The 18752-nt window shown below is 49.5% G+C and overlaps 7 protein-coding genes across 7 annotated transcripts; 4 read left to right on the top strand and 3 right to left on the bottom strand.

Annotated features, from left to right (window-relative positions):
* Window positions 1–428: 428 nt before the first annotated feature.
* Window positions 429–2481, bottom strand: LY89DRAFT_703351 (putative UDP-N-acetylglucosamine pyrophosphorylase). Its single transcript, XM_018217318.1, has 2 exons — window positions 881–2481; window positions 429–827 (listed from the first exon to the last, which is right to left on the bottom strand). Exons 1-2 carry the CDS (start codon window positions 2345–2347, stop codon window positions 753–755), a joined length of 1542 nt encoding a protein of 513 aa, XP_018078494.1. The 5' UTR covers window positions 2348–2481; the 3' UTR covers window positions 429–752.
* Window positions 2482–3045: 564 nt separating this feature from the next.
* LY89DRAFT_565894 (DNA glycosylase) lies at window positions 3046–3693 on the top strand (the record flags this gene model as incomplete). The annotated part of the gene is made up of 1 exon (XM_018208536.1): window positions 3046–3693. A coding segment is annotated over one exon (648 nt), but the record flags the coding sequence as incomplete, so codon positions are not given.
* Window positions 3694–3976: 283 nt separating this feature from the next.
* On the bottom strand, window positions 3977–7780 carry LY89DRAFT_13428 (uncharacterized protein). The gene is made up of 3 exons (XM_018205264.1): window positions 7702–7780; window positions 4327–7638; window positions 3977–4263 (listed from the first exon to the last, which is right to left on the bottom strand). Exons 2-3 carry the CDS (start codon window positions 7579–7581, stop codon window positions 4144–4146), a joined length of 3375 nt encoding a protein of 1124 aa, XP_018078496.1. The 5' UTR covers window positions 7582–7638; window positions 7702–7780; the 3' UTR covers window positions 3977–4143.
* A 2088-nt stretch (window positions 7781–9868) lies between these two features.
* LY89DRAFT_713059 (uncharacterized protein) lies at window positions 9869–12472 on the top strand. Its single transcript, XM_018218023.1, has 4 exons — window positions 9869–9944; window positions 9994–10695; window positions 10766–10783; window positions 10924–12472. The coding sequence occupies exons 1-4, from the start codon at window positions 9893–9895 to the stop codon at window positions 12099–12101; spliced, it is 1950 nt and encodes a 649-aa protein (XP_018078497.1). The 5' UTR covers window positions 9869–9892; the 3' UTR covers window positions 12102–12472.
* A 723-nt stretch (window positions 12473–13195) lies between these two features.
* On the top strand, window positions 13196–13494 carry LY89DRAFT_13449 (uncharacterized protein). The gene has a single exon (XM_018205265.1). It carries the CDS (start codon window positions 13281–13283, stop codon window positions 13446–13448), a length of 168 nt encoding a protein of 55 aa, XP_018078498.1. The 5' UTR covers window positions 13196–13280; the 3' UTR covers window positions 13449–13494.
* An 826-nt stretch (window positions 13495–14320) lies between these two features.
* Window positions 14321–15888, top strand: LY89DRAFT_13360 (uncharacterized protein). Its single transcript, XM_018205255.1, has one exon. The coding sequence runs from the start codon at window positions 14461–14463 to the stop codon at window positions 15526–15528; it is 1068 nt and encodes a 355-aa protein (XP_018078499.1). The 5' UTR covers window positions 14321–14460; the 3' UTR covers window positions 15529–15888.
* A 938-nt stretch (window positions 15889–16826) lies between these two features.
* Window positions 16827–18745, bottom strand: LY89DRAFT_703354 (serine/threonine-protein kinase-like protein chk1). Its single transcript, XM_018217319.1, has 3 exons — window positions 18670–18745; window positions 18500–18576; window positions 16827–18448 (listed from the first exon to the last, which is right to left on the bottom strand). Exons 1-3 carry the CDS (start codon window positions 18670–18672, stop codon window positions 16894–16896), a joined length of 1635 nt encoding a protein of 544 aa, XP_018078500.1. The 5' UTR covers window positions 18673–18745; the 3' UTR covers window positions 16827–16893.
* Between the last annotated feature and the right edge of the window lie 7 nt (window positions 18746–18752).

Here is an 18752-nt window from a genome sequence, read left to right on the forward strand (position 1 = left end):
AGTCACAACATGTTCTAGAACATTGAGAATAAAAAGGGTGCAGGCTCTTTGTAGGACAATATTGGTAGGAAAATAAATCTCAATAAGCTCTATACTTTAATCTGCTGCATGTCACTCATGAGTGTGCGAAATTCAGCATATCAAAGTCGTCTAAGCATTTCAATTATTTTAATAGTGTATGTGTTGTTTGAGCAAGTCCAGACTTTTTACGAGCTAGTAAGTCGTCTAAGGATTTTTAAAATCTTATAGCAAGAGATTCGTCTGAGCATGGCCGTACACTGGAAAACACATGAGTCGTATGTTTGTGTCCATTCTCTTGACAGCAAGTCATTCATCTGAATCTTTCCATGTTTATAATAAAATCGTCCGAGCATGTCTTTAGCCCTTGAGAGCAAGCAATCTCTTGACAACAAAAACAGGAAACACGGAAATTACAAAAGTAAGACACAAACTACGACCAGGGAAGATAGCAGATCAGCCGAGAGCCGCAGCTTGTCGCCTAGCGATCACAGAATCCTCATGTCCATCTCTGTTTGGTATGTCCAGTTGTTGAGGATCTTCACAGGGCGGAAAGTAACGTTTATATACCTCAAATCAGTCACGTGCTATTGATCAGAACTTTGCACGGTCCGTGAATGAAGGACAAACAATATGGGGAGGAGATTGTGTAGGATAATCACAGCTTCTTTGTCCAGAAAATTCGCATTTTTGGTATCATCTAATCATAACCATGAACATCACACATCACACGCCTATGCCAGCTCCTTTTCTAGGACAGCTGGAGCAGTGATGGTTTTTCCCTTCAGCTTCTCCAGTCCTTCTCCACCCTGTAATACAGTTAGTAAACACATCTCGAGCATTGAAAGAGAGCAAAACATACATAGCTGATCAAAGGAGAGATCTCCACACCGGCCTTCTCTCCCTCACTAACCACAGTTCCACCAGCAGCCTTGACCCATTTCTCGCCCTGGTTCATGATATCTCTCTTACTCGTATCTGGATCATCCTCACCTGTACCTTTAGCATTCTTCAGAGGCGAGAATTCGTCCTCACGCTTGACTTCCATGCAAGCAAATTGCTTCAGCTCCAACATCGGGAAGCAATCGAACACAAATTGCTCGAGCTTGATTCCATTTGGCTTCTCGGGCTTAACAGTAGTTCCCTTGTCGGTATCGACATAAGGAATCTTCTTGCGAGCAACGTGGTGAGGAAGCTTGTGAGCCCAATCTGGGATCGATTCCAGGAATCGGAAAGAATAGTAGTGGTTGACGATGTTAGCAGCTCTGAACTTAAGAACATCATGCTGCTTAGGATCCTTGGCCTCAGCGGTCTCCTTGTCAATCTCAGAGTACTCAACGACATCTGGCTTGTTGTTCTTGAGTAGAATGAGACCGACTGACTCGGTAGCATTGCGTTTTCGCACGACCTTGGTGGCGATGTCGACGTCCTTGGATGCTGCGAAGCCAATGAAGACGGGGTCTGCTACCTTGACTAGGCAGTTGTCCACACAGTAGGCGTGGATGTGTTCAATGCCACGTTTTCGCATGTCTGCCATGACGTTGGATGTGACCAAAGCTTGGTAGATGCCTCCATTTCCATCAGGAGCCACAGCGACCTTGCCTTTGCTCTCTAGCAGAATCTTGCCCTCATTCGAGATGCATGGCAAAACACCTTGCTCGAAGATCATGACATTCTCCTTCTGTAACCCAAAGTAATTGTTCTCCTGGAAGTATTGCTCTGTAGGTCCTCTCGTAGGCCCACTGGTCATAACATACCAAGGAACCACGACCTTCTTATCACCGCCAGCCTTCTTCTGAGCCAACAGCTCAACCTTTCGAATTCGCTCGGCCTGGATCTGGAAAAGGGATTTCGAGGAAGGGAGACCAATATCGAAACATCCTTTAGGAGCAGAGCTTCCTAATCGTGTACCTTGCCCACCAGCCATAAGCACCACACCAACTTTGTTCTCCGCAATCAAGTCGAGACCCGATTGATACCACTTCTCAATATCCTCTGCTTTCGAATCGAGAATAGACGCAGTCGCAGAATCTGGCAGTGGCTCGAGGCCCGCTTCCTTGCCCGCATCTTCTGTCTTGGGAGGGTTGAGAGCTCGGTCGGTGATCTTGTTGATGTGATCTGGATCGAAACCAGAAAGTTGTTCGTACAGAGCCGCCTTTTCTGGAACACTGAGTTCATCGTAGAATGCGAAAACTTGTTCCTGGCCTGCCTTTTCGTACTTTTCCTTCAGCTCCTGGAGCTCGTTGGCGCTGGGTTCTTTTGGCGGGGCAGCTTCAGTGCTTTCCCCGCCAAGATGCAGCTGTGACAAAACGCTCTTTACGGCTTCCATGCTGGGCAATTGAAATATTGGTGTAGGTTGGAGAGAATATTATGAGTAGATTGGAGAATTAATTGGAGTTCTGGGAGCTGTTACACCTTTTATAATGCGTTGTTCTGAACAACCTGGTGAGCTTATTATAGTTTTCAGCCCCGCCAAAATAAGCAAGTATGTCAATAGGTAAGCTTTTGCTCGCTAGACAACGAAGCCACCTCCTTTTTTCGTTTCCTAAAGCGACGTCGTGCTGACCTCGAATTACGAACGTTACCACATGTTTCCTTGACATTCGTCGGGAGGCGGTCTTCTGCGAAAGATTTTGCAGAGGAGTCATTCAGGCTGTTGTTGCTGAGCGGCTTTTTGCAAAGGCAATGTCCACGTCGCAGTCGTTCATTGCTATACTATACCCTGCATTCGCCAGCTAACCCCACAGTCTCTCTTTAGGCCCTCCTCGACCGAGACGCAAGACTACCATTCTCAATATGGATGATATAAAGGACGAGGAGCTCGAGGAAGAGCATAGCTTATTGGCAGACGCAGAGCCAGCTCCCCCGAGCTTCAAAGGCAGATTAAACATAGCCTCCTTCGCCTTCTCCCCAAACCTCAAAACCAAACCCGAATCTCCCTCCCCATCCCGTCGAAGTCCCCGCCTCTCACTCCCAGAATCAAAACCACCCTCTCCTCTCAAACGAAAGTCCACCCCAAACCTCACACCCTCTCCCTCACCTAGAAAGAAATCCCGCTCCCCATCCGGCTACGCCCCGCCAGAAACATACGCCCACCTCCCCGAGCTCCAAGATGTCTTGGCCTCCAACCTAATCTGCATATTCATCGGGCTGAACCCTGGGATCGCTACCGCGGTTCATGGGCACGCTTATGCGCACCCGTCGAATTTATTCTGGAAGCTGCTTCACAGCAGCGGGTGTACGACCCGGCGGTGCTCGCCGGTTGAAGATAGGGATCTACCGTCCCTTTTCAGCTTGGGGAACACGAATATCGTGGCTCGGCCGACGAGGAATGGGTCGGAGCTGAGTAAAGCGGAGATGGATGCTAGTGTGCAGACGCTGGAGGCGAAGATAGCGAGGTATAGGCCAGAGGCGGTGTGTATTGTGGGGAAGAGTATTTGGGAGAGTATATGGAGGGTGAAACATGGGAGAAAGATGAGGAAGGAGGAGTTCAGGTATGGGTGGCAGGATGAGGGGGAGAATATGGGGGTAGGAGGTGAGGAGAAGTGGGAGGGGGCAAGGGTCTTTGTGGCGTGTAGTACGAGTGGGCTTGCTGCTACTTTGTTGCCGGTTGAGAAGGAGAGGATATGGAGGGAGTTGGGGGTTTGGGTTGAGGAGAGGAGAGGTGAAAGGGCTGCTGCTCAAGTTGAGCAGAGTTCATGAGCAGGTATAGTTTTCTTGTTAATTGACGGACCTAGATGTATACATCAATCAGACAATTAAGAACATAATTCTGCGTCCCTGTTGTGAACTTCCGAAGACAGTCGAAACTGTTTGCACACTTTAGTGTAGTAACCATTCTAGCTACAATCTCGTGCTTTCATATCTGGAACAATCCTGTGAAGACATCCAGTGCGTCTAATTTGCTAAGATGCTGCGGAGGTAGTCCCGGAAATTCTTCACACTCAATTGATGGAAAGGGTTTTATGCTTCATGATTGCTAGTGACGTACAGTAAACTACCTCATCTTACCGCCCGCTAATCCAACATTTCGAACCTTTTATACGCCTGACATGCTTAACACTCTTGGTATAACTCAAACAAACCGCCCCGTTTCTCGAAATCCCATATCTTACAACACAACTCTCAGATACCAGAAGTTGAAATCGCTTCCGTGACAAATCCCCTTAAAAACGTCCCCTCAAAAACCTTCCCTTGCAAACAAATTGTAAGACTTGTCTCGACTTCTGTGCTGTCCGACTTCGTCTACTTATGTAGTGTGAGCAATGTAACTAAGAGAACAATGAAAACAGCCTCAACGAAGCTCACAGCCAAAGCGATCTTCTTGTAGAAACTGCTGAACTTTGGCAGACTTCCCTTCGTATACCAATCGACGCAGAAGTCGAGCAAGCCTGACGCAAATAATAACAGGACCGGCGGGAACACGGCACAAATAACGAGACACATGATGTTCCAGTCACGGACAACTCGTGCAGGCATCTCCTCATCGACGAAGGTATTGAGAATCGGTGCTTCGCTGAGGTGTCTTTGTGAAGGTCCCTCGCTGACAGTAGAGACCATCCGGTTCTGATGAGGGCCACGTGGTGCCATATCGTCGAGCTCAATTAACTGCGACGGGGTATACAAGTCTCGTCCTCTGTTGTACTTTGGAGCTGCTGAGGGTCCCCGGTAGTCGAATCCGCCCACGGGTACGTCTCCAACACGAGGCCGGATTGTTCTTCTGTTTTGGCTTTCGTGATGCAAAACAGGTTCCGGACCATAAATCCCATCCAGCTGCTCGTAATCCGGCACAACTCGTCCATTAACTATGTTGTAACCAGGGACCGATTCGCCAGCCGCAAAAGCAGCCATTAAGCCATAAGAAGTAGGGCGTTCTGGACGAACAGTGCCTGTAGATTCAGCAATGCGACGGGGAGTGGTAGAATTGGCAGAGACAGGACGTCGCCTCCAATCGCGGGTATGGGACAAGCGATTGTTGCGGTCTGAATCATTACGCTTGACGCGGCTATCCGGTCTTCGAGAAGTCGTTCCACTATCATCACTTGTCAGTGTAGATGTCGTCAGTGGGAACTGGGTTTGACGGCCTCCTCTGGTCGGGGATAAAACTTCCGGAGGCGAAGAGCCGAACGGGTGCTCATGGCGACGACGAAGGGGGGCAGGGGTTTGGTACACTGCATTCGGAGGCTTGAATCTCAATGAGTTTGAAGGAAACCCGTTGACTCTGTACTGGTCAGGAGTTGGGAGTAGGATCGGTCGGTTCCCGTTCGTAAGGTCTCTGCGGCGGTAGTTGGACGTTCCACCCATCGGAGCAGGATGCTGAGTGATGCGTTCTGCTGATCCGTACCTATCTTCAGACATAATTGAGGCCGATGCAGCAGAAGTATCGGTAATTGTACTCTCAATTCGCCGAACTCTGTGATTAATGCCAACTGAGTCGTTCTCCCAGATACTGCCATCTTCCGTAACCCAGTCATCCTCATTTTGAGACTGACGGGGAGCTGGAGCTACTGGCGGTACTGAGCTGAATGGAACCCCTGGTCGACGTGGTGAACGTGGTGGAATCTCGGGTCGAACAATGGGTATCCGAATATTGTGCGAAGGCGAGATCCACTGTGGAGGAATAGCAGGAGCATGATAGAATGCATCAGGAGCAGGTGGTGGAGGATGATTTGTCTGTGGATAGGGCGCATCTATAGTGCTCTCAGAGTCGTCGGAGAGCTCAGACACACCATCAGTATTGGAACCGTCAACTGGCTCTCGAGGAACGAAATTCCCATGTGCATCTGTGCCAGGATTGTATCGAGCCTCGTAGCCTCTGTAAGCAGAATCGTCAAGGCTAGTCTGGCTAATTCCACTGACTCGTCGGAGTTCCTGACTGATCTCACGCTCGAGAGGCAGCCTGTCGCTTTCGACTTCGGTTGGCGTTGGTGATACAGCCCGAGGTGGAGCTTCTGTTGTAGCTCGATTGTTCTGGCTCCGGAGGCTCTCTGCTCGACCAAGTCGGCTATCGGGAGTTACGCTATACCGGTTTCGCCAGTTGACATCAGTCAGACTTGGAACGGTTGATTGTGCAACAGAAAGAGCATTGTCACTGTGGACATGCTCGACATTAAAGGTAGGCAATGCAGACTGAGGATCATTGCTGTTTTCAGTGAGATTTCCAGTTCCAGATGCATCTAACAGAGCTTGAGAGTCTCCATACGAAGACTGCTCACTTTGTCTAGCGTCATGCTCAATGTCGGAAGGAAGAGATAGGTAGTTGGGTGGTCGAAGAGATTCGGGGTCGACCATAGGAGCACCATTGCCATACGTAAAGCCAACCGTGCTATTTCTTGCTGCAGGTGATGTTCCCGTACCTTCATATTGTCTGTAGATTTCACCAATGGTACTACCTTCTGGTTGAGACATGTAGGTCGAACTACTTGCAACATTATGACCACCTTGTCTTCCGGGATGAGTGATTGTAGGAGAAGATGAGAACTGCATGCGTGGACCATCATATCTCTCAGGACGAGTGATCGCAGGAGTTGACGAGAATTGCATGCTTGGACCACCATGTCTCCCAGGATGAGTGATTGCAGGGGACGATGAGAATTGCATGCTTTGGCCGTCATATCTCTCAGCATAAGTGATTGCTGGAGGTGACGAGAATTGCATATTTGGACGTCCATGGTTTCGGGGATAAGTAATTGCGGGAGATGATGAGAATTGCATACTTAAACCTCCATGTCTCCTAGGGTGGGTGATCGCGGGGGATGAAGAGAATTGCATCTCCGGCAAGAACGAATCATCGAGTGCTAAATGGTTCGTACCATGCTCTTGTCGACTGTTGTTGCCCAAGCCGTTAGATGATGTTGACGGGTATGCAGACCGGTACTCATTCAGTGTATCCTGGTCTGAAGCATGACCTGTTGTTGCTGATCTCACTGGAGCGAAGACATTGCGGACATAAGATGTGACAGAATCTAACATAGAAAGGCGGCGTTGTAGAGAAGTTTGTCCTTCAATGTCACCATTCTCTACTTGATGACGCTCGCGGGTGTTTGGCATATCGACACGTGGCCCGAGATCGATCTCTTCGAATGTCGGTTCTGGTACAGGAAGAGGTAACGGCTGACCGATGTCGGAGTGGGCAATTGAAGATTCTCCAGAGGATTCTCCAGAGGCACCTTGTTGCACTGCTAGCTCAGGACGATTAACAACGGTCTCTGCTCTAGTTCTACCATTACAAGAGGTAATAGATGTGTGAGCCGACCTCAAGTCTTTGAAGACAGCTTTGGGAGGAGGTTGTACTGCAGTCTCATTGCTAGGAGTATCAATTGATGCAGCGAGACTTGCAGATTGGGTAGATTGGGCAGCTTGGGCAGCTTGAGCAGCAGCTTCGGCGCGGGCTATTTGCATTCGACGACGAAACGGATTGGTGATCTGTCTCTCGAGCTGAGGTGGATCCTCTGGATCGTTGCCTTCTGGCTGTTGCTCTCCTCTCTCTGGAGCGAGATCGTTGAGGCTGACTTCGGTTTCATTCTTAGAGGAGACCTCTCCGGGAGTTGGAGGTTGGTCCATGTCTAAGATCAGACGCGTTTGATTTACACAGATTGAGAGGAGGTGCTAGAAGAAGACCTTGTGTCTATGTTAGTTATTTGTTGGCAGTGTAAGGGGGTGGGTGGTCAGTGATGGACTTACATGCAACTGGGTGACCAAAGACGAACAGCGACCGTTGAGACAACGGATAGAATAGTAGGAGCCGAAACGCGTAATAGAACTCTAGAAAGCTGCCTAGATCAGTAAATAATTCTAGAGCCAAGGGAATTGTGTGTTCTGACCTGTTGACGTTGAATACCGTGACCGGCAACACTACCAAAGTCGCGTTGTGACGGGATATGGACGGACTCGAATTCAGAGGAAGGTAGAAAAGCGCGAATAAAGACTTCAGAAGGAGATATCTGACTCTCAGAGGTGTTCAGAGAAGGTTTGCCGAATGTCTTGACCGCGTTTTGCTTTGTAGGGAAAAGAGGGTGGAGGAAAGGTGTTTGTGTTTGTGTTGGAGGTTAAAGGTCGAAGGAAGAACGCGGTCGGAGATCGGAGATCAGATGTAAAGACTCCTGGCCTATTGGAAAATCGGTGAATTCGAATTGAAGGACGACTTGGGTGCAGGCACATCAGATGACAATTGGCTTGCTGTGATTTCCACCCGGCTTGTAGTGACATGAGAAAAGGAGGCACTCGGACCACCTTCAAGGAAAACAACCGTCTCTCCAACCCACAGCATCAGAATTCTACAACAACTTGAGGAACATCCCAACGACGCGTAACAATAGCGAATTAATTTGCTGTTTGTTCCAGCACTCTCAATCTCCTTATTTTGTCCCTATGTTTCGGGAAGTGAAGGGTGTCCGCATTGCTTCTGAGCCAGCAGCCATGTCCGGCTGTGGACTGACTGCAAAGGGCTGAACAGCCCTTGACAAGCATATGAGAGAGCTCTTTGACGATTTGAAAGACCTAATCCTTTCAGGGACGGAGCATCAGAAGATGATTCTAATCTAGTACCTGTGCACTCGGGAGTCGCAAGGGGTCGCACCTTCCCACTGAAGGGTGGGCCTCCATTGGGTGAGTGATGAAGATCCGATATATGAAAGCACTAGATAACAGAGCAATGCAGGAAGCAAGACAAGAATGGAAGCTGACGAAGACCACGATTTCCCCGACAGGCAGAACATAGAGAGCTACATCTCTCTTTGCCGGTGCAGGCTACATTCTTCATTGTGTCTGGGAAATGTCTACTCAAAGTAGCATCAGACCTCTGGAACTATCTCAGAGTTGGTCGATAGACTGGCAGCTACTACACCATCGATTGCGTTTCGAATAAGGGATTGAGGTCCGAGATACACATGCGTTTCTCGACAATGAGGCACCATTCTTCCTCAGACTCTGATCATATCGACTGCCGTAGCTACAGGCCATCTGGAAGAGTCTTAGAGCTCTCTAAGAGGCTAGAACCTGGCACAGTCTCCATCGTGTTCGGATTGATGCGAGAAGTACACGTTGAATCTTTCGGGTGGGAAAGCTTTCGGGTTTTCTTGTGCATCGCTCGACTCCACTCTACTGCGGCTTCGAGTTCTTTAGAACGAATGAAGGTCCTTCAAAAGGGTGATAGCTGGTGAAAAGTCGAACTCGTTTGTCAAACGTGGATGAGGTTTTGCTGGAGCGTTTTGGAATGTCGACCAGCTATTTGCGCTTGGATGTGAGGCACCTGCCTCACGCTGCTTGTCCGAAGTAGACCTAACGCAATCGCATGGGAAGAGCGATGACACGTCTTCGGATGAAAGAAGAGTGTGCTTTTGAGTTTCGAGAGAAAGAAGTGCGGACGTTGAATTTCGAGAAGCCTCAGAGAGAATTGAATCTCAGCTGGGACAACACCCGAGTCGCTGGTCTCTCATGTTGCGCATAACGGTCTCATTTGCGAAGAGCGATGACACAAACGAGACCAAGCAGACAGATATTGAGTTTCGAGAAGCATCGGAGAGTATTTGATATGAGCTTGAAGAAGCACACGGGTCGACGCAGAGTGAGGCGTGTCCTAGGCGTGTTGCATGAAGGACTTGCCCAAAGCAAGTTTCTCACACTTCCGCACAAAAGGTGGCACGAACTTAGACAGCTACGAAGATTATGCAAGTAGCTATCTAAGCGTTTCTAGACAAGCTTTTCAGAAGTTCGGAGACCAGATGTAGTCTGATATAGGGGCCGAAAATAGCTCCCGGCAAGATTTAAAGCGCACGAGCATTCTAGCGGCCCGTTCATGCACCCCTCCCCGAGCCTCCCGCCTATCTCACTTCACTTATCCATTCCAGAAGATCCATCCATCATTGCAAAAGTCATGGCGAAACTCGATACTTTACCATCTGAGATAGTATTGCAGATTTCTCGCTGTACGTGCTCGCCCTTACATCCTATGCATCTGCTGACAATTATATCTAGTCCTCGATCCTCTTGACCTAGTTTCATTGCAGCACGTCAACAAGCGGCTTCAGGACCTCGGAAGAGACGATACATTATGGCGGGAACAATGCTTCAACGATTCCTCATTTCTTACGAACCTGCGACGCCGTAGAGAGCTCATTGCCTCTGAAGATGTCGAAGAACCTCGATTCCGCGACCTAGCACGAGCTCTAGCTTCTGGCAATGGACTGGGAGATTCAAGACTCGCCCAGCCTCGGGAAGAGGCAAGGGAGCTCAAGGCCAGATCAAATGAGAGGATTCGCATCATGGCAAATTGGGATCCAAGTTATCCTGATGAGGAAGTACATTGGTATGACGAGTACATTGCGAGGAATGCTCCTATCTCTACATCTTGGTTGCAACAACCCCGCAATCGAGAAAGCTCCGAACACGAATACTTAGAAGTTCGAGGCATGGGCATATACACACCGGTTGGAGAATCAGATGCAACTTTAGTTGTAGCTCCTTTGGACGATGGAAGCATTTGTCTTTGGGACTTGAGTGGTACAGAAGGTCATAAGAAGGGAAGTATTGTTGCTCGCAGCAAGTCGGGGTTGCTATCAGTCGACCCAGCACCTCAAAATGTTACCAACAAGCGCTCCAAAATGATCAACACTGGAGTGACTGAGTGTGTCAGCGTGGATAGCGCGGGGAAACGAGCATATTTTGCTGTTCAGAGTGGTATGTGTTTCCTTCGTTCTCACTCTTCACCTCTTTTCTAGCAGACCTCTTTTCTAGCAGAATGTCCTAGGATGCTCCGGCCCCTGGTGTAAGTTTTTTGAAGGCAGTAGCACTTCACTAGGACGGCCGTGAACGTTCCCACCAGGAATCAACCCTCCGTCTGTCCAGCATGAACATCTTTTCATATCACACTCGTTGGGGTGGACCTCGTGGCTGATAAATCCCAAGGTCTTGTCGAGGTTGACCTGGAGACTCTCTCGACGATCAATCATGAGAGATTTCCATTCTCTATCACTGCACTCTCTGAGGCGAAGCATCCTGTTCCGCTCACTGTCGGAACCAACCTCTCACTCTACCTTCATGATTCTCGGGCAAGAAGGTCTAGTGGAGGAACTGATGAATCGAGCGGTATCGATTCTTACGATACCACATTTGACTCTCTTGGAAATTCGGGCTCATCAGACTTTCGAAGTCTCCTCAACCCAGTCCTCAGTCCTCAATATGCCCATCTCCACCATCCAGGTCCACTGAGTATTCTGCATCTGCCAAGTTCTGGAGATGAATGGGATGGCAACGGGGAGATCTATGTTGCTGGACGTTTTCCTAGTATCCTCAATTATGATCGCAGATACTTCCCTAAACTGCGCGGTACAATTCATTCTGGAGCACGGTTATGTAGCATGGCGTCCTTACCATATCCGTTCGCATCAATGGAGAAGGATCTTGCCAGACGAGGCGAACTGACGATAGAGCAAGTGTGGGAAGCCAAGACTCGGCCGGGGAAAACATTAATTGCTTGTGGTGAATACAATAGCAAAGGATCCTTGGAGATGTACGGACTTTCGCCCAACCCCATACTCTCCACAATATCGTCCGACTCTTCCGCTGGTAGCCTGCAGAATTCAGTCATGAAGAATCGCCAGACATCGTCAAGCTCAAAGTTGTTATCTGTCTCGAACCATGGAACACGGATTGTTGTTTCCGATGGCGGCGGTAACCTAAAGTGGCTTGAAAGAGACGGGTTCACGGAAGCTAGAAGATGGAACATAGCTCATGGATCAGTTGAAGCCCCACGCGGGATATTCGGAACCCTCGGTGATTCCTATATGGATTCCGGGTCAGGAGATATCGTGATCAAGCTGGCAAACACACATAGAGGGCGCACAGAAAAGCCTGTCAACGAAGATGACCTTGTCCTTTGGACAGGCGAAAAGATAGGGCTGTTGAGTTTCTCCAGCAAGCCGGGTTTCACAGCCGAAAGCTTTGAGAAGACCGGGGATAAGACACCAGAAGAGATTCACAGGGAACGGGAGGAGAAGACCTACGCAGAGACCATGGGTAGAGCTTTGGAAGCCAATGCGAATGAGGTTCGGTGGATGCGCGGGCTGGGACTTGGGTTATCCTGAAAGGCGATATAACGTTACAATGTCTTTACTTTTCGCGAAGATTTCGCAGAGCCATATTTTCGTAGAGGGATGAGAAAGGGCAGCCTTATTCCGCGTTATTTGTTCCATATTTACAAGCCAGTTCCTTCATTTGAAACATTTGACGAGGTCAGACGATCCACTGCCTGGACCCGAAAGGTAACCAACAGCGTGGTGTGTGTAGTGCAAGAACCAGCTTCCTGGATACGGGTGCATGCTCTCGAGCGTTGTCCGACCCCGTGTCACGACATCTGTCGAACATAGCTGTTGTGTCCTGATTGATTTTGGGATCCTGGGAATTTCGTGTGCTTGCCGATCATAGGTCAGGGCTGTCAGCGTTTCAGCGTTTCAATGATTGGGATCGAAAGTCCAAAGGGCGAGTGGCGGATCAATGTATTTGTACCAGGAACCCTTTCCCACGGCAATGAGGATCTGACTTGGCAAAGGGCGGAGATCCCATTCTGACAGAACTGACAAGTGGCAGCATAGTCTCTCCATTCGTCACTCGATGCGATACAGGTCATGCCGACTTATGCCGGAGGGACATTGGTCTTGTGAACGTTCAATGGAGAGGGAACGTCCTAAGCTTTTGAGGCAGGTACAGTGGTGATCTCGGGTTCTTATATGGTGTCTTATTACACTTGCTAAGCGGCATAAATAAATCTCACTGAACCTTATATGTGGGATAGATAGTTGACAGGCGGAGGATTATTCGATATACTTTCTCGTGTAGGGATGCTTCGAGATCCTAGGCTCTTCTAGAGGGCAATACTCGTAAGTGATTGACAGTACGCCGCCTTGGTCCACGCATTCGTCCCTGGGATGCAGACGGTAACCGCTGAGAGGTGAGAGGTGAGAGGAGGTGAGGGTCGCAGTGGAGCATTATAACGGTTTGGAGCACTGACAACAGCCTCAATGTCAGCGGCCGCTCCCAGGTTGACCTGGACAAGCGGTGGCAAAAGAACAGTGGATGAGCGTGTTGAGTTGGATTTGGGTTCGGGATTGTCGTTGCAGGAGCATCGTCTGAAGGTTGTTGAATACCAATCAGATTGGCGAGGCGACTTCGAGTTCCAGGTCGGTGGTCGTTAGGGGCTCGTTTAGGGGGTTTAGTGTGTCGCCTTACAAAAAGTGCCAGCAGGAAGAACCAGGAAGGGAGGGCAAATGCAACTTTCACCGCTCATGTGGCACGGTGCAGAACCTGAACCTGAACTGAACTCGCTCTCACCACGACCACGACCACGACCACGACCACGACCCACAACCCACGACCTCCACGACGACGACGAAGCACCACCTGCAGTCTCCATGGTACGGCGCTGCTCCGAATAGTGTTCACTGCATGGATGGCTCCTGCATTGCATTGCATTGCAACTCACTCGGTCTGCATTGATTGATACACGGACACTGACGGCGCTCCACTATCAACGACTACGACACCAATATCTCCCAGTCAGTCCTCCTCGTACGGCAGCAGCTACAGTATTGAAGGTCGCATTCACCGACACCACTAGCCTTCCTTCCTCCGCCCTCTCCAACATGGGAAACATGGCCATGGAAGGGAACATGCACTCTGAGAACCAGCTGTAACCCCAGCTCCCCAGCCCCGGCCTCGCATGTTTCAATCCTCCTCCGCCGTGACTGACGCACAAGTCGTGCATGTTTCTTACTCTTCTGGGCCCGTCGGGAGCCATGGGACCTTGAGTCTCCGTGCCTATGGACCTGGTGGATCTAACCTACTATCTCGACCGGGGCAAAGCAAGAGAGAGAGAGAGCAAGAGAGAGAGAAAGAGAGCAGCAAAGCGTCGACCGGTGCCTGGCTTTTGCCCCTCGCACTCGTTCTCGCACGACTTCCAAGCTACCTCCGAGTTACATACTGGACTTACTCATACATCCTCCGTACTAGGGCTATGAGCATGTCCAGCGAGCACGGATTGTCCCTCCCGTGTGGGAAAGTTTGTAGGCGAGCGCCTCCAGCCCAAGACCCGATAGCTAGAGTCAGCCTTGACCACTTGCCATTGGACCCGACGTACATTGAGCCCAAAAGAAAGTTGAGCTTTTCCATATCTACTCTCCCATCTGTCAACTCAATCTCCGCAAGTCACTTTTATGGTTTTTCAATTCGTAGCCCTGCAGCTCGTCCGCCTTACACTCGGTATTGGCTTGCAGCAATCCTAGTAGTTTGCACCCAGACTGGAGCAGAGGCGTTTGCAGTCCAAACGTCTTTCCTTCAAGCAATTATTACTCTCTATATCTGTGCTCGTTACCATTATTGTTTGGCTGCTTTGCGCACGTTACTATTTTTTTTCTTTCTCATTTCCGACTCTTTGGGCTCATCAATTCCATGGCTGCATCTGTCGGAGGGTACACGAGCACGAGCACGAGCACCGAAAATAAATCCTCCGCCACGAATTCCTCGAGACGGCGGCACCATGGCAGCAACAGCAACAAACCCGAAGCAAGATCTCGACGATTACAGAGCGAGTATGCACATCCTCATGTTCACTACAGCACCCGCTCCTCCCCACCACGACAATCTCATTCCCAACCTCAAAATCAATGGCCCTCGCCCATCTCGATGACGAGTCCCTCACCAAGCATATCAGCACCCTCTCTCAGCGCACCACCATTCGATAGCACGGGAATGGCAGGAATCACAATGGAGCGAACCCCATCAGGCAACTCCATCATGTCCGACGCACCACTTCACTACTCCAGTCATCACGACTCCAATACGTTAACCTACGCCGACTCGGAAGCAGCGCGTAGGGTAGAATTCCATTTCCAGAACAAACGTCTCTCCTCCTCCTCCCACCGCAAGCACGAACGCATCCTCAAGAAACTCATCCGGAGGGATGCCCCCCTCGATACGGGCTCCCTCGATGACGATGCCTTAGCTGGTATCCTCACCACGGCCGATACCCTCTTCTTCGACGGCGTCCTGTCCGGACGAGTCCAGTGGGAATGGTCATCCGGCGAACGCTACCGCAACGAACTCATCGGCACCACGGCCTTGCGTCGCTGTCTCGACCGCGATGGTTTCGAGACCTTGATCGTGCTCTCGGAACCCATTCTCCGGTCCCCTGCCTTTGATCGGAGACTGTTACTCTCAGCTTTCTTGCATGAGTTGATCCATTGCTATCTCTTTATTCTATGTGGGTTCGAAGCGCGCATGCAGGGCGGCCATACGTTGGGTTTTCATCGCATTGCGGGCATCATCGATAAGTGGGTCGGGGAGGGGTATCTTTCCTTGTGTAATATGAAGGCGAATCTGGATTTCTTTCGGAGGAGGGAGGAGAGGGTTGGGTGGGGGTCGAAGGGGGAACTGCAGCATGAGCATGAGGGGTGTAATCAGAGTCCGAGGCAGGATGGGTTGGAGGGGGTGGTGTTTGGGAGGAAGGGATATTTTTAGATGATGGGTATGAAGTAATGAAAAGGGAGAGATATGATTGCTGCATGATAGAATAGCGTTTTTTTCTGGGATGGGATGGTAGATGGCGTTGGTGTTGGTGCTGGGTTGATAACTTGTACATGTATATACCTATTTATCATGCCTATAAGGCGGAGTTGGGAGGATATCCCGGCTTGAATTACATACTATATCTTCACAACATCTCCCTTAGTCTCTTCTTCACATCCACTTCTTCTCCAATAACTCACTCCTTTTCAACAACCCACTTCGGCTTCCATAACTCAGTTCCATCCAACGACTTCTCACAATGCAAGACCTCTCAAACCCATCAAACCAAGCAACACAAACCCCACCGCCCCACCGCCCCACCACCAAACATCACCGTCGCCCTCCCATCCACTTCTCCCCTCGCCCAGCCGTAAATAGACACCACGACATCCACTACTACTCATTACCACCCTTCTTTCTCCCTTATCCTCTCTCCCTTATCCTTTCTCCTTTCTCCTACCCTTCTCCCTTTCCCACAACCCCTCACGAAAAATATTTAAAAAAAATAAAGGGGGAGAAGAAAGAGGAAGCTAACAAACACCAACACCAACACCAACCCCAGCAGCCCGTATCATCTCTGCCGTTTGGCGCCGCCATGAATAATAAAAGCGTCCCCGAGAGCGAGGTCGCGCGCGGGCTGCTAGCTAGCTAGCATGCGGACCCTTTTTTTCGTTTCCTTTGTTAGGTTTCTTTCTAACGTGCTGATATCCTGGGAAGAGAGAGGGAAGAAGGGAAAGGAAAAGAGGGAACAAACAGCAAGTTTCGAGCCATCGGGGATAGGGTAGAAGAATGTTGCGCAGGTGAAAGATGGGAGGAGGAAGGCGGAGAGACCGATTGTTGTGCGGGTTGTTGAGAGGAGGGTGAGGGGGAGGGGGAGGGGGAGGGATGTCATTTTTTGAGACTTAACAAAGTTTTTTGGGGGGGGGGAATAGTAGGATGAATGGGAAGATTTGAAAATTGAGATATGAGGAAGGTGTAGAGAGAGGAGAAGATGCTAGGCAGAGGGAGAGTTGAGTTCTTATTGAGAGAAACGGGTCTTGTAGAATGTGCACCCAAGGCGAAATGATACAAGCCGACTTGGCGAGCGCGGGGACTGAGTCTGGCCGTCTTATACTTCCTATTCCCATCTTCAACTGAGAAAAAATTGAGATATACCGAATTGGTGGAAAATGATACTCATCGGTGTTAACAGCCATCCCCGGATTTATGGCGGGGTAAAAATCACCCCGCCCAAAACAGACTCCAAACTTGTGACATTATGTATTGAATGGTAACTACAAACATACAGAACATCTCCTATCCAACGCCATCGCTATGCTAAGCACTAGGAACGTAAACACCATCTTTACACAACACAACCACGTTCTTAAAGAACCGTCTCCATTCCAACGGATCGCCTTTGACCTTTACAAATCTGACCTCGAGCAGTTCCGCTTCGCCTGCAATATAGGTGTCGATTACGATATCGCCGTTCATGCTACATTGTCTGCCATCCAGGGTCTTGACTTTAATCCAGCCAGCGTGTTCTCGTCCCTGGATCTGCGAGACTGGGGGAATGGGGACGTTGAGTTGGTGGAGCGCGTCGCTGAGCATTTGTAAGAGGAGGGGCGAGGAGAGGTGAGAGAAGAATCTTGTGAGGGAGTAGTTGGGCACGATGTCGCGGAAGCGGCGTGCGTGCTGGGTGAGGCTGAGCGGGACGGAGGGTGCGGGTGTGAATTGGCTCATGCTGGGCTCGTCGGCGAGGGATTCGAAGGGGTGTCCTGCGGAGCCGTTGGTCATGGTGCAGATTCCGCCGTCGCTGGTGCGGGTTGGTTGACTGGCGCTGAAGGCTGTTGTGGCGTTGACTCGGGGTGGTCGTTCCCAGTCGAACATTACATCGTTGATTGGGGTTTCGGGCTGGGTGAAGGAGAATCGAGTTGTGTGGTCGTCATCTAGATCCATGGCATCTGAACCTCGCTGTACTCTTTGAGAAGATGTAGGTTGTTGACTGAAGTCAATCCTCAGACCTTCCAGCATTTGTGTTGCAAGACTCAGTGGATCCGTCATCTTGCCATCAGCAGTGAGGAGAGGATTTCTTCGAGTATACCATGGATGCTGTTTGATATGGTTGAAAGAGAAGCGTTTCCTCGGATCCACGTTCATCATACCTCGAAGCAATGATAGGACTGAACTGGGAAGCTTTTGCCATAAATCATCTGTACTTCGACCCTTCTTTCCCAAGTATTCCTCGAATTCCCAGCTCTGAGCAGTTGGCTCATCCCAAGGTGTGTTGCCAACAAGTAGAACGAAGAGAACAACTCCACAAGACCATATATCGCATAGGTTAGCAGCATAACCTGACCCTTTTGGTGCATGCCTTGACTGAGTGCTCTTCGAACAAGATATGACCTCCGGGGCTATATAAGGAGGGCTTCCACACATCGTCGTACTGAGTTTCGTTTGACCTTGATATTCGAATAGTGTTGCAAGTCCGAAGTCTGCAATCTTCAAATTGCCACTGTCCGAGAGCAATATGTTTTCCGGCTTGATATCTCGATGCCCTACTCCCTTCGAATGCATATAGCTGACTCCACTGATCAATTGTGTGAAGTAGAAGTGCGCAATATCCTCACTAACTCCCACATCCGCTTCAATTTTGTCGAATAAGTCGCCACCCTCTGCGTACTCCATTGCAATCCATTTCCATATTGCATCTTCTCCAGTAGCGAACCATTCTATAATATTTGGATGTTGACCGATATGGGAATGTAAGGACACCTCCATAGCAATTTGCTTTGCTGATATACGGCCATGCTTGACCGCATAGGCCTTATGTATAAACTTGACCGCAAAGATCGGAGTCGTATCGTGAGGAGGAATGGCTTTCTTTATTCTGTAATACGATTTAGCAATTGGAGCAAATTCGTGAGCATACTTGACTTACGATGCATAGGCCCCTCTACCTATAGTCTTGGAGATAATCCGAAAGGGAAGATCCGAAGGTAATGGATCGAGTTGAGACTGGAATGGTTCCATTGAGTCAGTATACTGGAGTTATCCAAGAAAGTTGCCACAACATGAGGGCAGGATATGATTTATCATGAAGAAACTTACCATATCCAAAACGACTGCAAGAACAGTACGGAAAGCCAATATCCAATGGATGACTATATTGTTGCGGGCAGTTTCGAAGTCAC

This window comes from Mollisia scopiformis, assembly GCF_001500285.1.
Source record: "Mollisia scopiformis unplaced genomic scaffold LY89scaffold_1, whole genome shotgun sequence".
Lineage (NCBI taxonomy): Eukaryota > Fungi > Ascomycota > Leotiomycetes > Helotiales > Mollisiaceae > Mollisia > Mollisia scopiformis.